The 18,276-nt window shown below is 39.2% G+C and overlaps 3 protein-coding genes across 7 annotated transcripts in view; 1 reads left to right on the top strand and 2 right to left on the bottom strand.

Moving 5' to 3' along the window:
• Positions 1-7,199, bottom strand: part of LOC147179494 (glutamate receptor-interacting protein 2-like) — a 36,480-nt gene extending 29,281 nt beyond the window's left edge. For 3 of the 4 annotated variants that reach the window (XM_086069063.1, XM_086069064.1, XM_086069066.1), the window contains exon 1: positions 6,908-7,199. In XM_086069063.1, the coding sequence (XP_085925189.1) occupies positions 6,908-7,082 (175 nt within the window). In that variant the 5' untranslated portion in view covers positions 7,083-7,199. Of the gene's footprint in view, positions 1-2,636; positions 3,016-6,907 lie in introns of those variants that run through there. The other variant, XM_086069065.1, reaches the window with a different exon arrangement.
• A 502-nt stretch (positions 7,200-7,701) lies between these two features.
• Positions 7,702-9,592, bottom strand: rpl32 (ribosomal protein L32). The gene is made up of 4 exons (XM_086068731.1): positions 9,526-9,592; positions 8,864-8,964; positions 8,586-8,767; positions 7,702-7,877 (listed from the first exon to the last, which is right to left on the bottom strand). Exons 2-4 carry the CDS (start codon positions 8,957-8,959, stop codon positions 7,748-7,750), a joined length of 408 nt encoding a protein of 135 aa, XP_085924857.1. The 5' UTR covers positions 8,960-8,964; positions 9,526-9,592; the 3' UTR covers positions 7,702-7,747.
• Positions 9,593-11,239: 1,647 nt separating this feature from the next.
• ssuh2rs1 (ssu-2 homolog, related sequence 1) lies at positions 11,240-18,229 on the top strand. Of its 2 annotated transcripts, XM_086070270.1 has the most exons (14): positions 11,240-11,392; positions 11,467-11,509; positions 11,611-11,675; positions 12,172-12,276; positions 14,431-14,506; positions 14,607-14,736; positions 14,820-14,880; positions 15,552-15,673; positions 15,761-15,823; positions 15,907-15,989; positions 16,079-16,171; positions 16,265-16,370; positions 17,446-17,553; positions 17,676-18,229. In XM_086070270.1, exons 2-14 carry the CDS (start codon positions 11,487-11,489, stop codon positions 17,814-17,816), a joined length of 1,176 nt encoding a protein of 391 aa, XP_085926396.1. In that variant the 5' UTR covers positions 11,240-11,392; positions 11,467-11,486; the 3' UTR covers positions 17,817-18,229. The 2 variants fall into 2 exon arrangements, with proteins under 2 accessions (XP_085926396.1, XP_085926397.1); XM_086070271.1 differs by lacking the exons at positions 11,240-11,392; positions 11,467-11,509; positions 11,611-11,675 and adding an exon at positions 11,699-11,940.
• Positions 18,230-18,276: the final 47 nt, after the last annotated feature.

Raw genomic sequence — 18,276 nt, 5'->3', positions numbered from 1 at the left:
CTTGGGCACCTGTAGGATCTCTATTACCTTTCGCTATTCTATTCTATTGTTAGCCTATATTATCGGCCTAAATTTGTTGCTCTTCTATTTGTGTTGAATTTGTTTGTTTTTTTATTGCTTAAAGGGTCAAAAAAAAAGACCAACACTGATGCTATTTGTTAGCTTATCTGTGACGTTCCTATGTGTTAGCATTAAGCTAGAATACATAGCCTACTTTAAATCAACGTTATATAGCTGTTTTAAATACACAAGGTATCTTTATTGTCATTTTTTTCCACATATGCTATACATAGAAAGTAATCCAAATCCCGTTCCCAAGTGTAGACAAAGACACAAAAACACCAAGACATAGTCAATTCAATTTTCAATTTTATTTCAATTTAAAAAAAATGTCATTCTTTAAAAGAGAAAGAAATGAAAGGGGGGGGGGGGGTGAAAGAAAAACTGTCTGTCCCTAATCAACACGCGCACAAAATAAAAGAAAGAAAAGTCAACACAAAAATAAATGACAGCAAACAGTCAAGACGCTTTCTGAGTAACAATTGAACAAAATATTTAAATAGTAGATTACATTTTTCCAGAAATTGTAAAAATGCAATGGACTGAAATTATTTTGTTTTATAATCCAGATTGTTCCACAAACTGATACCTTGAATTGAAATACATCGTTCTTTATCCGTTCCTCTTAATTTGTACACACTTTCTCTGTTTTTGAATTTGATTTGCATGTTAATTGGTCAAATTTCATGATGGGCTTTTAGTGTTTCGTACACCATGTTAATACTTGGACAGGCCACCCAAGTAACTCAAGAACATTTAATAAAAAAATATATATATGTATATATAAAAAAGAAAAAAGTGTCGCGACCAGATATACCGCATGTTTAAAAAAAATAAAAAATAAAAATAATTTAAAAAATAATGATAAAAAATAAATAAAAACAATTTAAAAAAGAAAAGAAAAAGAAAAAGATATACCGCATGTAACATTAGTTTGCCGCCACTCACTTGTTGATTATGAGGTAAGAGGACTGAGAACACCCACCCAAGTAGATTTATACATTATTTTAAGGCGGTTAAACTCCAAATTTTTACATTTAAGTTGTATAAATATTGGATTAGTGTGGTCTCTGTATCCACTACCGAAAACGGAAACAATCCGATTTACGATTTTCAGTTGGAGAAATTTAGATGTTGTAGCACCACTGACTGGGCAGGGGATCGAAATAGAAAGGACTAATGACATTAAGTTTCTAGTCAACAGTAAAGTGTGGAAGTAAATAAAATAGATAAAGTAAAAGACATCTAACCACTAAAAGTATAAAATAACTAATAACGTGGTGATTGTTTACTATATCTACTAAATTGCTGCTTGATGTGAACTGAGTCGAGTTCCCCGCCACCATACATCTCAACTTTATGCGCACAAGTCAAAGCAAAAAATCTGTCGAGTCGCTTGTATCTCAAGGCAACACTGTGTGTTTTGTTGTGTAGATGGCACTTGTGTGGAACAACAAGGCTTCATCCTGAGGGTTGCTTGCTCTTTTACTGTCTCTCTTGTTTAGCTCGAAGAAAAGGAGGAAGAGCAAAAGCAAATGTAGAGGGGCAGCCCACGCAGTTTGGGGTTTTGTGTACCTTGCTCAAGGGCTTCTCAACTGTACTGGGGAAGTGAGCTGGCACCTCTCCAGCACGTTTTCAACCTGCCATCTTCTGGTCAGCGAGCCAAGACCTAACAGCCAAAACTGAGCAACCCACCACAACGAGAGGACCAAAAGGACTGAACTGCTCTGCGGGCATCAAACTCACTGTCTTGTGTCCTCTTCCATCCACCGTGCAGATGACCGAGAGCCTGAAACCTCTGCAAACTCTTTTGATTTTTCCCCCACACATCCCCGTGAGTCATATCTAACCCACAGAAATATCTTTGTTTATTTTCCCGTGATGTAAAGATTTGCATAACATGGCATTTTACACACATCCTTGCACAAATATCCAGCGTGCTCGCCCGGAGGTACGAGCACACGAACACAGAGTGAGTGACACGCCGTAAACATGTTATCTTGGGCAAAAGCCTTAATATCACGCGGATTCCTGGGGGGCCGTGACGGCCCAGCAGCTGTCACTGCAGTCAAAAGGCAACATTCGCTGTGGGTTACGAGGACCCAACGTGCCGCACGTGACGGGCCGCCACTGTACCGCTGTAGCCTTCGTCCCCGAGGCTTACGAGAAGCATCACTCGCCCTCAAGATGTTTCGCTCAAGCTGATTAATAAACAGCCCCGATGGTGACTCTGTGAGTTTGCCAGAAGAGCTGCATGTCATTACAATCTAATTGCGGATTATTTTATGAATAAACATAAGATGAGTAAATGAAACTCCTGCCAAACACAGTATGGATGTAGGTTAAATATGTGGCGAGGAGGCTGGGGGTGTGGCAAAAATGTGGAGTTGAGGTCATGATGCTATTTTCATAAGTCGAACCCGGTTCACAAACAGGCCCAGTTCACGTCTATATCGGTCCCCATTACACTCGGCAGGAGGGCACGAGGCGCCGGCTGGACGCGCTCGCTGGCGCTCACATCTCCTGAAATATATTTAGTCTAACATTCACGTTTAAAAAACAATACTTTGTCTTACCATTGCTGTTCTTGGAGTCTCTCCTCAGACCACACAGCATGGCTGCAGCTCCTTTTTGGGGGGGGATTTGATATTAAGTCCACCTGAGGAACAAGTTGGTGACTGGGACGCTTCACCTGCTCAGATACCAGAAGAACTCCATCTTTGGTCCATGGGCCTCTTTACAGCGCTCTCTTTATCCTTGCATAAGTGGAGCCCTGATTCTCCAAAGGTCATAATTAGTACTACTTTGATGCCCAAAAAAACGAGTCTAGCAATTTCTGTTTTTGCATAAAATCCAAAACAAAGAGATGAATGCATCCTTTTCTTGCCATTCTCTTACAAAATGTTCGTCTCTTTCCACTGGATTTATCATTCCCCTTCTCATGTGCTCACAGACTCACACATAACCCTCTCTCTCTCTCTCTCTCTTTGCCAGAGGGGCTCAGTGAGGCGGGGGAGCACACCACTGTCACTGCCCCCTCCCCCTCCACACATACGCGCTCGCACACACGCGCGCAGTCTTCATCCATTTCCCACCAAATCAAACAATCTACATTATACGTGCACGCCCACCCACTCGCGCGGACTTTGCATATCAATTGCTCACCACGTGCACTTATAGTACACAACAGAACACGCGGACTTCAAAAGAGCTAATCATGTGTGATCATGCGGTTTCAACGAAGAGGAGGACATTTGGTCTGACATCCGAGCCATCTCAACAGGGAACGTAACAGATCTGTTGGCGCAACCGCTGCCACACCTGTCGAAACATTTGTCACGCGCACGCTCCTGGCACTAACTGTGTCTGCTTCTCACACACATGAAGGCCCAGAGTGGCCAATATAGGGCACGAAGAGAATTCCTGGTGGGTCGGGCCGCTTTGTGGGCCGCTGGCGGCTATTCGGTCCTACATATTCAATATTTATGGCACTTAGGTTTGTTTTTAAATCAGCAAGTAAAATGACTTCTCGTTGAAATTGACAATTTTACACGTGTGTGGAGGGTAGGTCATTATAATATACAGAGGGCTGCAAAAGTAGGTATAAAGTGGTATCACATCCGCCGACATAAAAAGTCAATAATAAGTCAACACAAATTATAATTTCTGAATATGGCCCCAAGTCATAGTCATTTTTGTTGTGTTGTCCATCTTGAGCCACAGTGTGTAATAAGTGTAAAGCTATCAAACGATAAACATTTTTTAATCAGATCAATCACATTTTATAATTTTGATTAATCACGATTAATCGCTTAAGTAAAAAGGCTTTTTTCCCCCCATCAAAAATAAATTGTCTGCCAAATTTGAAGAGCACCTGTTATGTGTTAATTATTTCGATGTTTAATGTTATGAGGACGTTTTCAACATTTTTTGATCCATTGCGCACTCACATCAACTTATTTTTCTAATTACTTGCATAATTTAAAATGAGAAAAAAAAGACTCCCAATAGTTTGACACGAGCAAATATTGTGAATATCATAAGCAAACATCTATTAAATGCTTTACTTTAATGCATTTAGTTATGTTTATTGCTCAAACACAGCCTATGCTAGCTATAGCATAACCATCCGCTAGCAAGCTAAAGGATTATCTGCGGTCAAAATTAATAGTGATTAATCTGCAATAGTACATGATTAATGCTGTATCTTTTTGTAATTAATCAGTGAGTTAATGCTTTAACTTTGACGACACTAGTAATAAGTGACCACTAGATGTCGCTATAGCATAGAATGCAGCGGAAATGCATGATGGAGTTTGTCGGAGCCATAGGCTAGAGTGGCTAACAAGAGCGGCGAGCGAGAGAAGCTATTAACTCATTCACTGCCATTGACGGCTACAGATGTCAAAAATTCATTTAAATTTCAATTAGTTTAGCATTTTTTCCCACTTTTGTTAAGAGTGTGAAAACCTAGAAAAAAAATATTGTACATTTAGAACAGATATATAAAATGTTTGATTAATTGTGAGTTAACTAGTGAAATCATGCGATTTATTACGGAAAAAATTACGCCCCAAATTTTTAATAATCTTTATTTAATTTTTTTAAGAAAAAAAGGAAAAGATTATTTAAAAAAAAAAAGAAAAAAGAAAAAAAAGAAAAGATTATTAAAAATTAGGGGCGTCAGGGGATTACATTTTTTAATCATAATTAATCGCATGACTTCACTAGTTAACTCTTGATTAATCACAAATTTTATATCTGTTCTAAATGTACAATAAAAAAATTACTAGGTTTTCATACTCTTGTCAACAAAAGTGGGAAAAAAATTTAAACTATTAGAAATAGTTCAAATTAATTTTTTTACGTCTATAGACGTCAATGGCAGTGAATGAGTAAAAAAAAAAACTAATTTCTTCTTCAGTTTAAATTTAGATTTTTGATTGACTACAATATGAATACAATGTGAAGATAAACGTTGGAGGGGATGGTAAGCTATTTAATAATGATACACTTCATTAAAACTCAACTAAAGTGGGCTGGTTGGAGCCTTGAACCTCCAGGGCTGAAAATAAGTCCCATTCCGGCCCTGCACACATGCAGCAACTTACACGTGGCGGCTCTTCAACAAGAATTCAAGTGAGGCCAGGCTCATTTCTACAGGTTACAAACAATTCCTCATTTCTGCACCAGGCCTAATTACTCAGCTGTTCCACTTGTTACAAAATACTTCGCTGAGGGCAATTTCCTCTGGAAGCCTTTTATTTCTCTCTAATAGCCCATTAATCACCAGCTGCATGAAGGGAATCAGGAGATGGAATATTGACGCTGCGGTGATTACAAATAAACCTCTGGGAATAGATGACAAAAAGTAATATAAACAAACACTAATCTGTTGGGTTTTTTTTTCATTTCTGAGAAGAGAATAAACATTACTCATGTTTAAACACAATACAGAGACTGAATAAACTCCCTTTCACACAAAAATTACATTAAATCACATCAGTGATGGGTCAGCGGGGCCAGCAAGGCCTTCTCTGCGGGTCTTACACTAAGAAGCACTGACTTAAATTATAATAGAATGGCGCCTTGAGATATGACTTTAATTTGTTCCATGACCATGCTCATAACTCCAAACAATCATATGTCAAATAATTTTCCAAATTCCATGAATATGTTCCTGCCTCCACAATTTTTTTTTAGCCCTGTCAATGGCATTGCAATTATGCGTTAGCGTTATGCTAGTGGTTTCATTCTTCAGGCAAAATTGGTTATAAACACACAAAATTTATTTTTCTTTGCAGTTTTTTTGTTTTTGTTTAGTTCACTGCCACCATACAGCACTCGTATCTTACCTTTGTGCTCGAACGATGACTCGTAACTTGAAAAACTAATAAGTCAGGTTACTCATAACTCAAGGCGCCGCTGTATTTGTTCCATTCAAATTGTATTAATTCACGCCCTACAGTATAAACTCCTCATTTTGTCATGTTACTCTTGACTTCACTGCTTTCAATCAATACAACTACGTAACGTGTGGATGATTTTCTTTGTCCAAGTTGTCCAATCAGATTTCAGCCTCTGTGTGCTGCCATGTTCTTTGCCTTCATAATAAATAGTGCTGTTGGCAATCCCCCTCAACCAAAAACAGCACTTTTTGAGATGAAATGATCTGTGAAAAAAAATCTGTCCACTTAAACCCCATCTTTGTGCCTCTAATTTGATCTGCAAGAAACCACCGCGCCAAGCTGAGAAATTTTTGTGTTACACATAAGAACGCTCCATTACGAACAAGTCATGCGACCTTGTTTATAGTCCCAATGCTAGCTCAGTATTGATAGTGATGCTATTTGTTAAAACCGAATACGTATTCTGTTTAACTTTAAACAATATTAGCAATGGGATTGTTTCGTCAACCAAACCAGATTTCGAATTCGCCTCACAGGGCCACAATAATGTCCGCATATTTCTGTTGTCTAATAAGCAAGGCAACAGTAACTAAACTGCACCGACAACTATGAGGCGTCAAATAAAAAGCGATCATATTTATGCATGAAAAAATACAACAGCAACAATTTAAAAAAAAAAGGCTAATTTTTAAGCACTAACCTCACCCTAAATGTCCTTCAAACTGACCAGACTGCCATCTTGTGGTAATAAGATGCAAGTGCAATTTAAAAACAAATTTGACGTCACATATATCACTCAACATTTTGGTATTTTTGTGTATTTCTTCTTAAAATTTGCGGGGGGCGGAGGGGTGTTAAGCTGCATAAATTTTGATAACAGCAAACTTAGAATTACAATGTGCAGGTGTACATAATTTCTGGCGCGTTGACGTTTGTACCTTTTGTCCTCCCTCGCACAATGCCAAGTCGACATCTGAGTGAAAAGGAGAACATCCTTCCCTTTCCTCCTGCAGAGTGGACGCTTCTACGCAGGAAATCAGGTTGAGAGAAGCCAGAGACTTGCTTGGGAGTGAGGTGGCCTTTTCCAAACGCTATCCTCGCCGACATGTTCATGGTCTTTGGCTGATGTCCTCGTCCCTCTCTGGAGAACTTCCAGCTTTCTCAGCTGCATCCAGTTAAGTGTTGCTTGAATAGTCTAAAAAAAGATCCGTCTTGGTTTTGCTTCTTCCCTCATCCCCGCTTGACCAGGTGACTGGCAAAATTATATTTTTGTGTGCATTGCTGGCACTTTTGGGGTGACAGATGGCACACGGTTAAGCACAGAGGGGCACAGCCCGGCTGCCATATCGCAATGGGAACTTTCTCAGCAGGGTACGACTTCTCAACAATGCAAAACCACAATCTGGACACTTATTGAAGCAAACCACTGCAGAGCTACAGGAACATAATGAGCAAAGGCTTGGTAAATACTGTAAATCTGAAGGAAACATATCTACAGGAAGAGCCTCATCTACAAAAATGTGCATTTGAACAATTCTACTTTTTGCTCCTAAGACTAAACGCAAACCATATTTTCATAGCAAATGTCTATTTGGGAGGTAGTAAACCACACACAATGGCCATAATTTCATAAGTAAAACAGCCAAATAAATGAACTTGTTTCCCTCACCGGCTTCAATGTCAAACATTTAACTCAAGTTTCCATTAACAAATGAAATCCCACACCAAAAAATTTGCATGAGCAACATTCTATTAAGTATTTATTATGAACAGCCATTTTATTCGTTCTCCTCGCTCCTGAGCCTGGCGTTGGGGTTGGTGACCTTGATGGCCAGCTGAGCTGCCCTCTCCACGATCACCTTTCTGTTCTTTGACGAGACGTTGTGGGCGATTTCCGCACAGTGAGTCCTGTAAAGGAATCAAAAGGATGCACAATTAATACAACGTCAAAAGGGATTCACATTGTTTTATGCTGAATAACACTTTTGAGTTGATTTATTACAAGTCATGCGATTTTAACATTCAGTCATTTAACAGCCAATACAGATGATCTCATGTCACTTTATTGCAGTCACATTGTTTCATTTAAATAGATGCATTTGAGTGTGATAGCGCAGGGTCATACACTGTTGCTACAGCTGTTTGATCCCGCTGTGCATCAAATCAACTTCGACCTCCTCATGCAATTATTGCTATTAACTGATCAAGTTTTAATGAACTCATCACCCCCAACCCCAAAAGCCTAGATTAGTTTACGCCGCACATATAATAGACTATGAGCCTTAAACAGTTTTGTATCATTCAATTTCATCTTAAATTATTACTTTAAAAAAATGAATCAGATTATTTGATTTTGAACAAAATGCACATGCTGTGAAGACGCTCAAGAGCCACTATTGTACACACGAGGCGAGTATGTTGCTGGTGCACACAACCCACAATCGGTGGTCCACTAATAAGAGTGCAAACCCAGCTATTAGTGACAATCAAGCAAAGAGAACAGCGGAAATGCTTTTTTTGCATCTAAGTAGTTGTGTTGGATGTGTGGATGGCACAGATAGGGTGTTCAGTTTACAAAGCAGTATCTTCAACTTGACTTCTGAAACAATAACTTACTTGTTACTCATCATGAGAACTTCCAGTTCCTTGACATTGTGCACCAGGAACTTCTTGAAGCCAGTTGGCAGCATATACTTTGTCTTCTTGTTGCTACCGTAACCGATGTTGGGCATCAGCATCTGTCCCTTGAACCGCCTGCGGACCCTGTTGTCAATACCTCTGGGCTTGCGCCAGTTTTTCTGTTCCGAGACAAGAAATGGCGTATTTTCATCTTCGAGTCATGTGCAACTTCAATTGTGCATTTTGGTTGCAGCCCATACAGGGTCATAACTTACCGCAATCTTGACATATCGGTCTGATTGATGGCGAATAAACTTCTTGGTTCTCTTCTTGACGATTTTGGGCTTTGTGAGGGGTCGGAGGGCTGCCATTGTGACTGAAAATACAAACAAGTATTAACGTAATGTTAACATTTTATGTCATCGTAAGATCTGGATTCTGTCAATTATTAAACGCAAATGATACATTTTAAATATCATTCTGTTACCTTAGCTCGAACCCCGAAATTCAAGACATTAAAATTACTACTGGCAGCGCTTTACAGACATGTTGACTACCCTGTTAGCAAGCTGCTCGGCTAACGTTGAAACAATTAGGAAGACATGGTGCCAACTCGCCAGGTTTTACACGCCAATTGCATGTACAATGTGAATTATTCTATAACTACAGCTGCTTAGGTGCTTCTAGTACTTGTCGGGAGATTTTATACTAGCGGGCCTCTGTTCAATTTTGACAAGGCATGATGTGAAGCACGCATAGCAGACTTGCGCTAGCTTTAGCGGAGGCACATCGCGCTGCAAAACGTGAACCCTGTCCTTCTGTAAAGCTTAATTTCATCAGATATACGAATATCAGACATAAATAATTTATGACAAGCACCCATACGGTGTAATAAGGGAATAATTTGTGTGGATTATGACAGATTCCATCAACTCACCCGCCGATGTATATCCAAAGAGGACACCACCGACACCGGAAGGAAAGAAAAGGATTTCCGGGAGTGTTGCAAAGGCTCATGGGAACTATAGTTCGCAACAACAACAAACTTCACATTACAGCGCCTATCACGTAAAACATTAACCTTAAATATTGTACATTGTACAGCATAATAAAGTGTCAGTTGGTCGAGTTTTAAATAAATCTAAAAGGCACAAATACTCACCTTTGCCCCTCTGTCCAGAAGAAGTTTCACGAAGGTGTAAATTGCGTTTTAGGTTTGAGCTCAAAAGGCAAATGATGCCCAAAGTATACTAGAACACAACTACTTCATATTCCTTTCTATGGATAACCTGGCTCCAAATATTCTTCAGGCAACTGTACAATAAATAGGCTAGGGCCGCTAGGCCTTTGTTATTATTATTATTTATTTTTTTAAAGAAGAAGCAAACTCTTTAAACAGACCAGGAGAAAATTGCTCATGCTTTCATCTCCAATATGATTATTGTACTGATCTTCTGACTGCTGAGACTCCCTCAAAAGAGCATCAAACAGCTGCGGCCATTATTAAATTAAAGGGCGCAGGGTAGAGGATGATAGACGGCCGAGGTAGAGGGTAGAATGGTTTCTCAATTGTCAGAAAAAATACTACTAACTGCAGTATATAATTAAAGTATAGTGACGTTTTTTTTATTATTATTGATTATGTGGCGCCCCTAAAGGCCGTAATACCGTTATAATTTGCCTGTACTGTGCTCTTGTCAATCTGGCTTTGGCCCACTTATTTGCTGTGATGGGAACGACAGTTCTTTTGACTGTACTAAATCACTAGAATCCATCCATCCATTCTCTGTAATGCTTATCCTCATTAGGGTCGCGGATGTGTTTAAACCTATCCAGCTGACTTTGGGCGAAAGCGAGGTACATCCTGATCTAGCCAATAACTGGGAATCACTAGAATCTGTTCTGAAGACACATGGCTTCGATGGCTTATACTTTTTTGATGTACTTTATAGAATAGTGATGCCTTTGCTTCAATACGGTGGATATTTTGCTGCTCCTTCTGGTGTGCATGCCTTGGCCATTGGGGTTAGCATAACACATACACAGATATACATGGACTCTGTCAAATCTCTTCAGTAAGTTACAGTTGTTGTGTTGTTTTTTTTACAAAAGATAAAGATGTGCACACAATTTAATGAAACCTTGCATACAAGACAAGGTGATATTTCAAAGACAACCTGTATAGCTTGCTGTTCTAAGAAATATCTACGCACGCACGCACGCACACCCACACACGCGCACACCCACACACACACATCTGCACGCGTTGCACGCGCTTTCACTTCTGTTAACCTGATCTACCCGGATGTCGCTCTCTTCGCAACACCACACAGGCGGTTCTTGGTCACACCGTGAGAACTACGTTTATAAGCAACAAAACAGTACAAATTAGACGCAGAGCGTCGGCGAGGCAAACAACCGGACCCTTGGCTACCATGTAGCTCTATCACTGATGTTTATTGGTTCAATTTGCTCTCTATATTGTAAATTGATTAATTAACTAAAATTCGGGCATCTGGTCTGTTGTGATTCTTCTGTGTAATTATGTAATTCTGTGGGCGTAGGCCTAAGGTGAAAAATCAAAATAATGTGATACTTTACTGCTGTAGTTTACTGCTCATGGGGCGGGTGTGCGCGCACCCCCGCCCCCCACCACCACCACCTTTTTTATAAGGGGGCTGGCTGTGTTGGGAAATCAGCAGTGGATGGTGACCTCTCAAAAATGAAAAATCCACCTATATCTGACTGTTAGAACAAGAAAGGACGTTTTAGCTGACTGTGATTTCTGACACGTTTAAAAGAAGGTAAATTATTGTTTTGTTTGTCACGTGATGTTATCGGTGGATGTGTAAAACTTCGTTTGCATGTTTGTTTTCAGAGCACATCCAACGCGCCAACATGGAGTATAAGCCTATAATAGAGTGAGTGTTTGAAAATCAGTGTTTGGTAAAGTAACATTTCGTGTCGGATAGTCCCGTTACGTTCTGGCCTCTTGTTAACTTTCGTTTTCCGTTCCAACCAGCGACGGAAGACGAAGTTATGGCGTGGCCAATCCGGGTTATCTACAAGCAACCGACGGTCCTCCTGGTATGTGCAATGATGGACTGTTTTCACTGGGGCCTAAAACGTTGCTGAACCGGGAGTGTCTGTTTAAGAAAGGATGTAATCGCACACTTCCGTGCAACACATAGGGTGACGTCACACCATGTCTTCACACCGTGAATTTAGCGTCCCGTGACAACAGCGGGGGGTGCTTTACAAGTGTTTTCTTTTTAGGGCTGCAACATACTAGTCGGTATTTAGTGTTGTTCACAAACCTCTATAATGGATTATAACAACGCAGAGGGTCAAGGTAAGTCACACACTCGCACCCTCACGTAGGCTGTACGTCGTCGTGGGCGAAGGAACGTGATCCTCATAAAACTTCACCTGATCTCTAAATTAGTTGGACATGCGCAATCAGACATAACTAAAATGTTTTTGTGGGTTTCTGAATTATGCATCATATTCAAACTTTGCTTACTCGAGCACTTGAATAGCGATATTAAGGTTTTCATGAACTGGTTCCTCTGGTTTGTTTCAGCGATGTTTGCCCCACCCGCGCCTGACTACCAAGGACCGAGCGCTCCACCAGCCGGCATGTTTGACAACATGCCCGGATACGAAGGCACTGTGGCCGGAGGAGGAGGTCCGTATAGTCATATAACTGACTAAACAACAACTATTCTTCATATCATATGTGACTTGAAGTGTAACACAATGGGACATGTTTTTCAAATGAGTTAAGTACGTGGCAATTACCAAAAAAATCTTTTTTTTTAGTGATGTACTGTACAAGTACTCACATCACATTGATTGCCTTGATTGGGTATTATATGAATCTTAAAATCTTATAGTCAAAAGGTTTATGCTTCATGTTTCAAGTGTGATTAAATTAAAGGCAAATATAAAGTTAACACTGTTACTCAATTTGCAGATTCACGGACACATCACATACATATCCGATTTATTTTAGCTTCCTATGATGATTTCAGTTGTTTTATTTTAGTTTTTCTTATGCATGAATTTTGAGGAAATATCTCTTCAAAATTGCTATGCTTCATCTCATAATGTCATTTCAAATTGTGCTATATAAGCTGGCAGTGATTCTCAGTGTGGCACCAGTACCACGTACTGGGCTCCCACTAGTGAATCACTGAATTGAATATTCAGACTGCACAGTTGCAGCAGTTTAAACGTCTTATTTTTTGCAGTACAGTACATTTGTTAATATCAGTTCAATTGCATTTAACATTTAGGTACAATACAATCACATTTAATCTTTTAAAACGTTGTTTTCAAAAGTTTATTTATGTGCAATCTGACTTACTTGCAATACATTTGTATACATTGTTTTTTAAAATTTCCTATATTTAAGCAGTATTAATTTTCAATTTGTGCATATGTTAGACTGAATTACAATCATATTAAACATATTACTTTTTTAGGAATACAACTTTTTTTTATTAATATGTAATATGTAAATATGTCATATTAAGCATGTTGGTCTTTTGCTGATAGGAGGGAGAATTAATGCAAATTTTTCAGTCTGCTCTTCTTTAAATTGTAAATTTGCACTGTTCATTTTTCTTTTAGCAGTGAGCTTCGAACATGCCATTTCGTGTAATGTAGGCACTTGCAGCTTTCAGTGTCAGCAAGATACACACCACTCCAAAAATGACAGTTAAAAATTGGACTAGCTGTTGTGAATGCTGAGTGACCCACTTATGGACTTTCTATGTGTTGTTGGCGTGGCGACAGACAGGTTCTGATACACATTGTTGTTGACCCCACCAAAACAAATACAGCGCATATGGTTTTCGCGGCACCCATATCGAGACCAGCTTCCAAGGCACGGTTGTTGTGTTGTTGCACTGCGCAACCCATATGCAATAAATGGGTTGGTTGTCGCTGCACTGCACTGTACTAAGTGCAGTGTGAAAAGAACAAGGGCCACCAATATACGTAGGGCTACTAGAGTCATATGGGTTTGAAATATGTATAACAGCTCAGTGTGGTGCACTGCAACTGCAATAAACATGCATTATTGAATGTAGGAGTGTGCCAAAAAATCTATTCTCGTAAGAATCGTGATTCTCATTTATTACGATTCAGAATCAATTTTAAATGTCCCAAAATGTATTTCATTTAAATTATTTTAAACTGTCTTGCCTTTGTCTGTGTGTGCCTTTATTTGGAGCGCTGTTCATGTTGTACCCGATTTGGCCACTTAGGGGCAGAGTGGTTCCACGCGGTCTGATACACTGTTGAATTGTAGCCACATTAGAGAGTAGAAGGAAAAAGTCACGATCAAGTTATTCCAATAAAAATAGTTTTTTTGCAGTGTGGTGCCGTTCTTTTGAGTGATAAAAGTGCAGCGAGTAGCACGCTAATTAGCATTAGCGAGTCAGACTGGAGTAGATCATTACGATTCCTTGCACATCTATAGATTGAAGCAAAAATCATTGTCAATCAAATCATTTTGAAGCAAAAATCATTCTTAATCAAAAATCAATTCTGAATTGAATCGCAGACTCAAAAATCGGACATTCAAAGATTCTCACCCCTAAATGAATGCCTCTTTTGAATAAAAACGGTAATCGTGCAATTTATCATAATGTATGTTTTATTTTATTTTAAATTTTACAAACACAAGAATACTGTGAGGCAGCATTTTGAGGCAAATAGGGTCACTGGGAATGGTCATTAAGGACATTAGGTCCATTATTTGTAATCCATGTGTTTTTATGACCTCGTGTGACAATACAACCAAAAATTAGCTGACTTTCCATCTTTGCATTAGGTGGATTTCTGCCCCCTCCAATGCCGACGCAACCAACTCCTCAGCCTCAACCTGGACCTGAACAACCGCAGTGGAAGTAATGCTCACTTTTTTTCTACTCCAATGAATGCAAAACTAAGGATGTGTGTAGCTAAGACAATAAGCAAGCACGCATCTAATTCCTCTGCTGATTGCAGTATTCCATCAATAAGTGAGACGACAGCGCGGGAGGCTTTTGCACTGTGGGCCTCCAGCAAATGTTGTTATAGTTCAGCACCAGCAAAAGATGGAGTGATCACCAGCATGGACGCTTTCAATACCTACAGGGTAAAAAGGAAGACGCAATAAATCAATTACATTTGAATATGACCATGCAATTTAAGTGTGTCATGTGGATGACTTTTATTTAGTACCGACTGGAAACCTTCACTGAATCGAGATCGACTGAGTGGAGTCATGAGCCATATATCGGTATGTCACTCTCGTGTCCTACTTTGTAACTGTTAGATTTATCATCTATGGTTTGTTTTTATTCTTTTGTTCATTAAATCTGACCGTGGTCATGTAAGACAGGTATATATAGGCACATGCTGTAGAAAGATACAGCACATTTAATGTAAATTACATCGATAATTAGTTAAAGGGGAAGTCAGCCTTAAACTTTTCTTGACAATAATATGCTATATGTGATCTCAGTAGTCTAAGCATGACATCCTGATTAATATTACATTTGTGTAATATGAGTTATGCAGCAAAATAAATTTTAGGGGGCGGCCATTTTGTCACTTGCTGTCGAGTGAAAATGACACCACAATTGCTCAGGTTACAGGTAACAACCAATCACAGCTCAGCTTCAGAAAACAGGTGAAATGGCAAAATGGCCGCCTTCTGATATTGATAAGAACTGCTGGATTTTGCTGCTTAACTCATATTCCACTAACACATAGAACATATTGTGAAAACAAAGGGGGGGGGGGGGTGACTTTCCTTTTAATCACTTTTCTTTAACTTAACATTGAGTGATTTTTTAATTTGTATCGCTTATCTGTCTAGTTCTGCTCCCTGTCAGCTATTTAAAGTACCATTTCCTTTGAAATCAATAAGGTTATCTCCTCACTGCAATGCTGCTTTCTTTGGATCAGGTCAGCCGGTGGATGCATACTCCCAACCCCCTCCCGGGCCCTGGGATATTCCTGCACCAACCCCTAGTTATTTTACAGACAGTACACAGATCATCAAAGTTCCCTACACTTCATCTATGAAGGTTCATAATTACCTCATGTCATTCTAAGCATGTTCAAACAAGAGAAAGAAGTGTGTTTTTCCCTAATGAGGATCATTTCATCAACAGAGCTGTCACGCTTGCATGGGAATGGGGCGGATGCCTTGCAAAGATTGTTCCGGCGCAGGCAATGTAAGTCGTAATTGTAAGGGTCATTGGTGGAAGTGACCTTCAGTAATCCTGACCAACTGCTAGATTTCTTTCCCTTCTGCTAGAAAGTTTGCTGGGTGTGCAATGGAGCTGGTTTCCGCCACGGAAATGAGCGATGCAATCATTGCTTTGGCAGAGGCCGGGAAAAGTCAGTCAAACTTTATTGACAAAACATTTGCTTCTAAGATATATATATTCCTTAAATCTACAGCTTATCGTCCCTACACTGTTTTACAGCTGCCACGGCTGCCAGGGGCAAGGATTCAAGCAATGCTCCACATGTCGTGGAAAGCAGCAGCTTTTGGTTTATATCAACCTGACTGTAAAATGGTATTGTTTCTTTCATTGTCCGATAGTCTGGCTGCACTGTTAATAAGGTGTTATAGTAACAGCAATCAAGCAAAACTATATGATATATTTCAGGACCAACAACTCTGATGACTATGTTGTGGAGCAATCCAGTGGACTTCAATTGGATAACCTTAGCAAAGTGTCTGGCAAGGAGCTTTTAAGGGACGCTCAGTACTTGGTAAGAGTTTTTTTTTTGTCCATGCTTGTTTTCTCAAGCAGGTACTTATTATGTTGTACACTCTATAGATTAATGTATTGTAACACTGGGCCATTTCAACAGCAGGAAATGAAAAGGAACTGTTGGCCAACTATGCTTTTTGCAACTCCCCATTCTGCAAAACGTAGTGTGTCTGTGGGATGTTTGTGCCCATTAATATATATATATATGATTTCATCCAACCATCCTTTAATGGCCTTGCTTTTGTTTACTATACCAAAAAAGGGTCTTCACCTAATTCTTCCGACATGGAACTGTCAAAGATGTATGTATGTCCCAATTGGACTATATTGTTTTGCTTGATCTTGGCTAAATGACACTAAGAAACTACTCAACGGAACTCAGTTTTATTCATGGAGCACTTTAAAAACAACCTCAGCTGAAGCAGCGTTGTGTCAAATTGAACATAAAATATAAGACAACTGGATATACTATCATTTAAAAACAATAAATAGCTTAAAAAACAACAAGACATAAAGCAAGGGCAGAATCGTATTCTGTGTTGAAAGCCAAGGAATTAAAATAGGTCTTTAAAGCAGTTTTTTTTTTTTTGTGGGATAGTGGGCTTGTTTAATGTGTACTGGGAGGTCATTCCACTCCAATATCGCCACAAGAAGCTGGTCAGCTGACCTTAAGGCACCGGTCAGGAGCGTAGGGATTGATCAGCTCAGAAGGGTAAGGTGAGGTGAAACCATTTAAATTAACTTTTAAGAGTACAGGCAGACAGCGGAGGGAGGGCAGAGTTTGAGTTTGATGCTCCCTCTTATGTGTTCCAGTTAACCTTTTGAACCAACTGGGGACCTCTTAGCTGGCTTACCATAGAAGCAAACTTCATACTACAGACTTACTTATTTACTTACCATACTTCTTTTGATCAGTATCATTTTTCTTCTGTTAATTTAAACACTGTGTGGAGACCTCTTGAGACAAGCACTGTACAATTGATGCAATCTTAAAAACAAATCAAGTCAGATTTTTTATTTATTATTATTATTATTATTATTATTATTATTATTTTACCTTGTTCAACGTTCAGGTATATCCAGTGATGGGATTCCCGGGCCCTACTGTGGTAAATGCCGCACAGCGCTTAATCAACGAACACCAGGTCAGGCTCTCCCAGACCTCTCGCATTCTTCAACAGGTAATTAATTGTGCACCATCTTCATTTACAGCTGAATATAATGTAGTAAAACATAATTTCACTATTAGTAATGCAATGAATGTGTTGTTTTGAGTAACATGCCTACTCTTTTGTGTGTCCAGCGTCAAACTATCGAACTGATTCCTGTCACCAAAGTGACCTACTCATGGAAAGGGAAATCACACGTTTACTTTGTCTATGGAAATGAATTTCAAGTCAGTACAGACAACTACCCTGCCACCTGTTGCTGCAATGTGATGTAACTGCAGATGACGATGTGTCCATATTGTTCTCCCTCAGAGTCAGCATGAAATCATAATTTAAATTGTATGTTTTCTATATTTACTATATGGCAGTATACAATTATGTCTTTATAAAAATCATGATGAGATGAAGAGAAAGTTCACGTTACCAATAAAAGAATATCATTACAAATGCTAAAATGAAGCATGTATTTCATCATACTTTCCTTTATATCGAACTGCTCTTGTATGCTTTTTTTCTTTTTCTAAATCAGCACGTATATCATTTCTTTATCAATGTTTCAAACGAATGTATTTTGTAACATGTTACCACTAATGTTTTGTGTATATTTTTAAGACTGCTTATGCTTTTGCATAAACACCCTTACAGTCTGTATTAATTGAGAAATTCAAATAAATAGTATTTCGTAATATTTTGCTTCGTGTGTTGTCGTCATAATAAGTGGACTGTCGCAGCTGC

This window comes from Leptonotus elevatus, chromosome 2 (assembly GCF_054856555.1).
Source record: "Leptonotus elevatus isolate MCC_2025b chromosome 2, RoL_Lele_1.0, whole genome shotgun sequence".
NCBI classification, from domain to species: Eukaryota; Metazoa; Chordata; class Actinopteri; order Syngnathiformes; family Syngnathidae; genus Leptonotus; species Leptonotus elevatus.
The sequence above is the reverse complement of the archived record's forward strand: the minus strand, read 5'-3'. Positions and strand labels throughout refer to the sequence as shown.

Bases quoted from the DNA above. Each gene is read 5' to 3' on its own strand.
- rpl32 (XM_086068731.1), bottom strand. From the start codon at position 8,959: ATGGCAGCCCTCCGACCCCTCACAAAGCCCAAAATCGTCAAGAAGAGA. The intron at 8,768-8,863 runs GTAAGTTATGAC...GTCTCGGAACAG, and splicing joins ACCGATATGTCAAGATTGCG to AAAAACTGGCGCAAGCCCAG. The intron at 7,878-8,585 runs GTAAGTTATTGT...ATTCCTTTACAG, and splicing joins GTTCTCATGATGAGTAACAA to GACTCACTGTGCGGAAATCG.
- ssuh2rs1 (XM_086070270.1), top strand. From the start codon at position 11,487: ATGGAGTATAAGCCTATAATAGA. The intron at 14,881-15,551 runs GTATGTCACTCT...TCTTTGGATCAG, and splicing joins GAGTCATGAGCCATATATCG to GTCAGCCGGTGGATGCATAC. The intron at 15,674-15,760 runs GTTCATAATTAC...TTTCATCAACAG, and splicing joins CCTACACTTCATCTATGAAG to AGCTGTCACGCTTGCATGGG.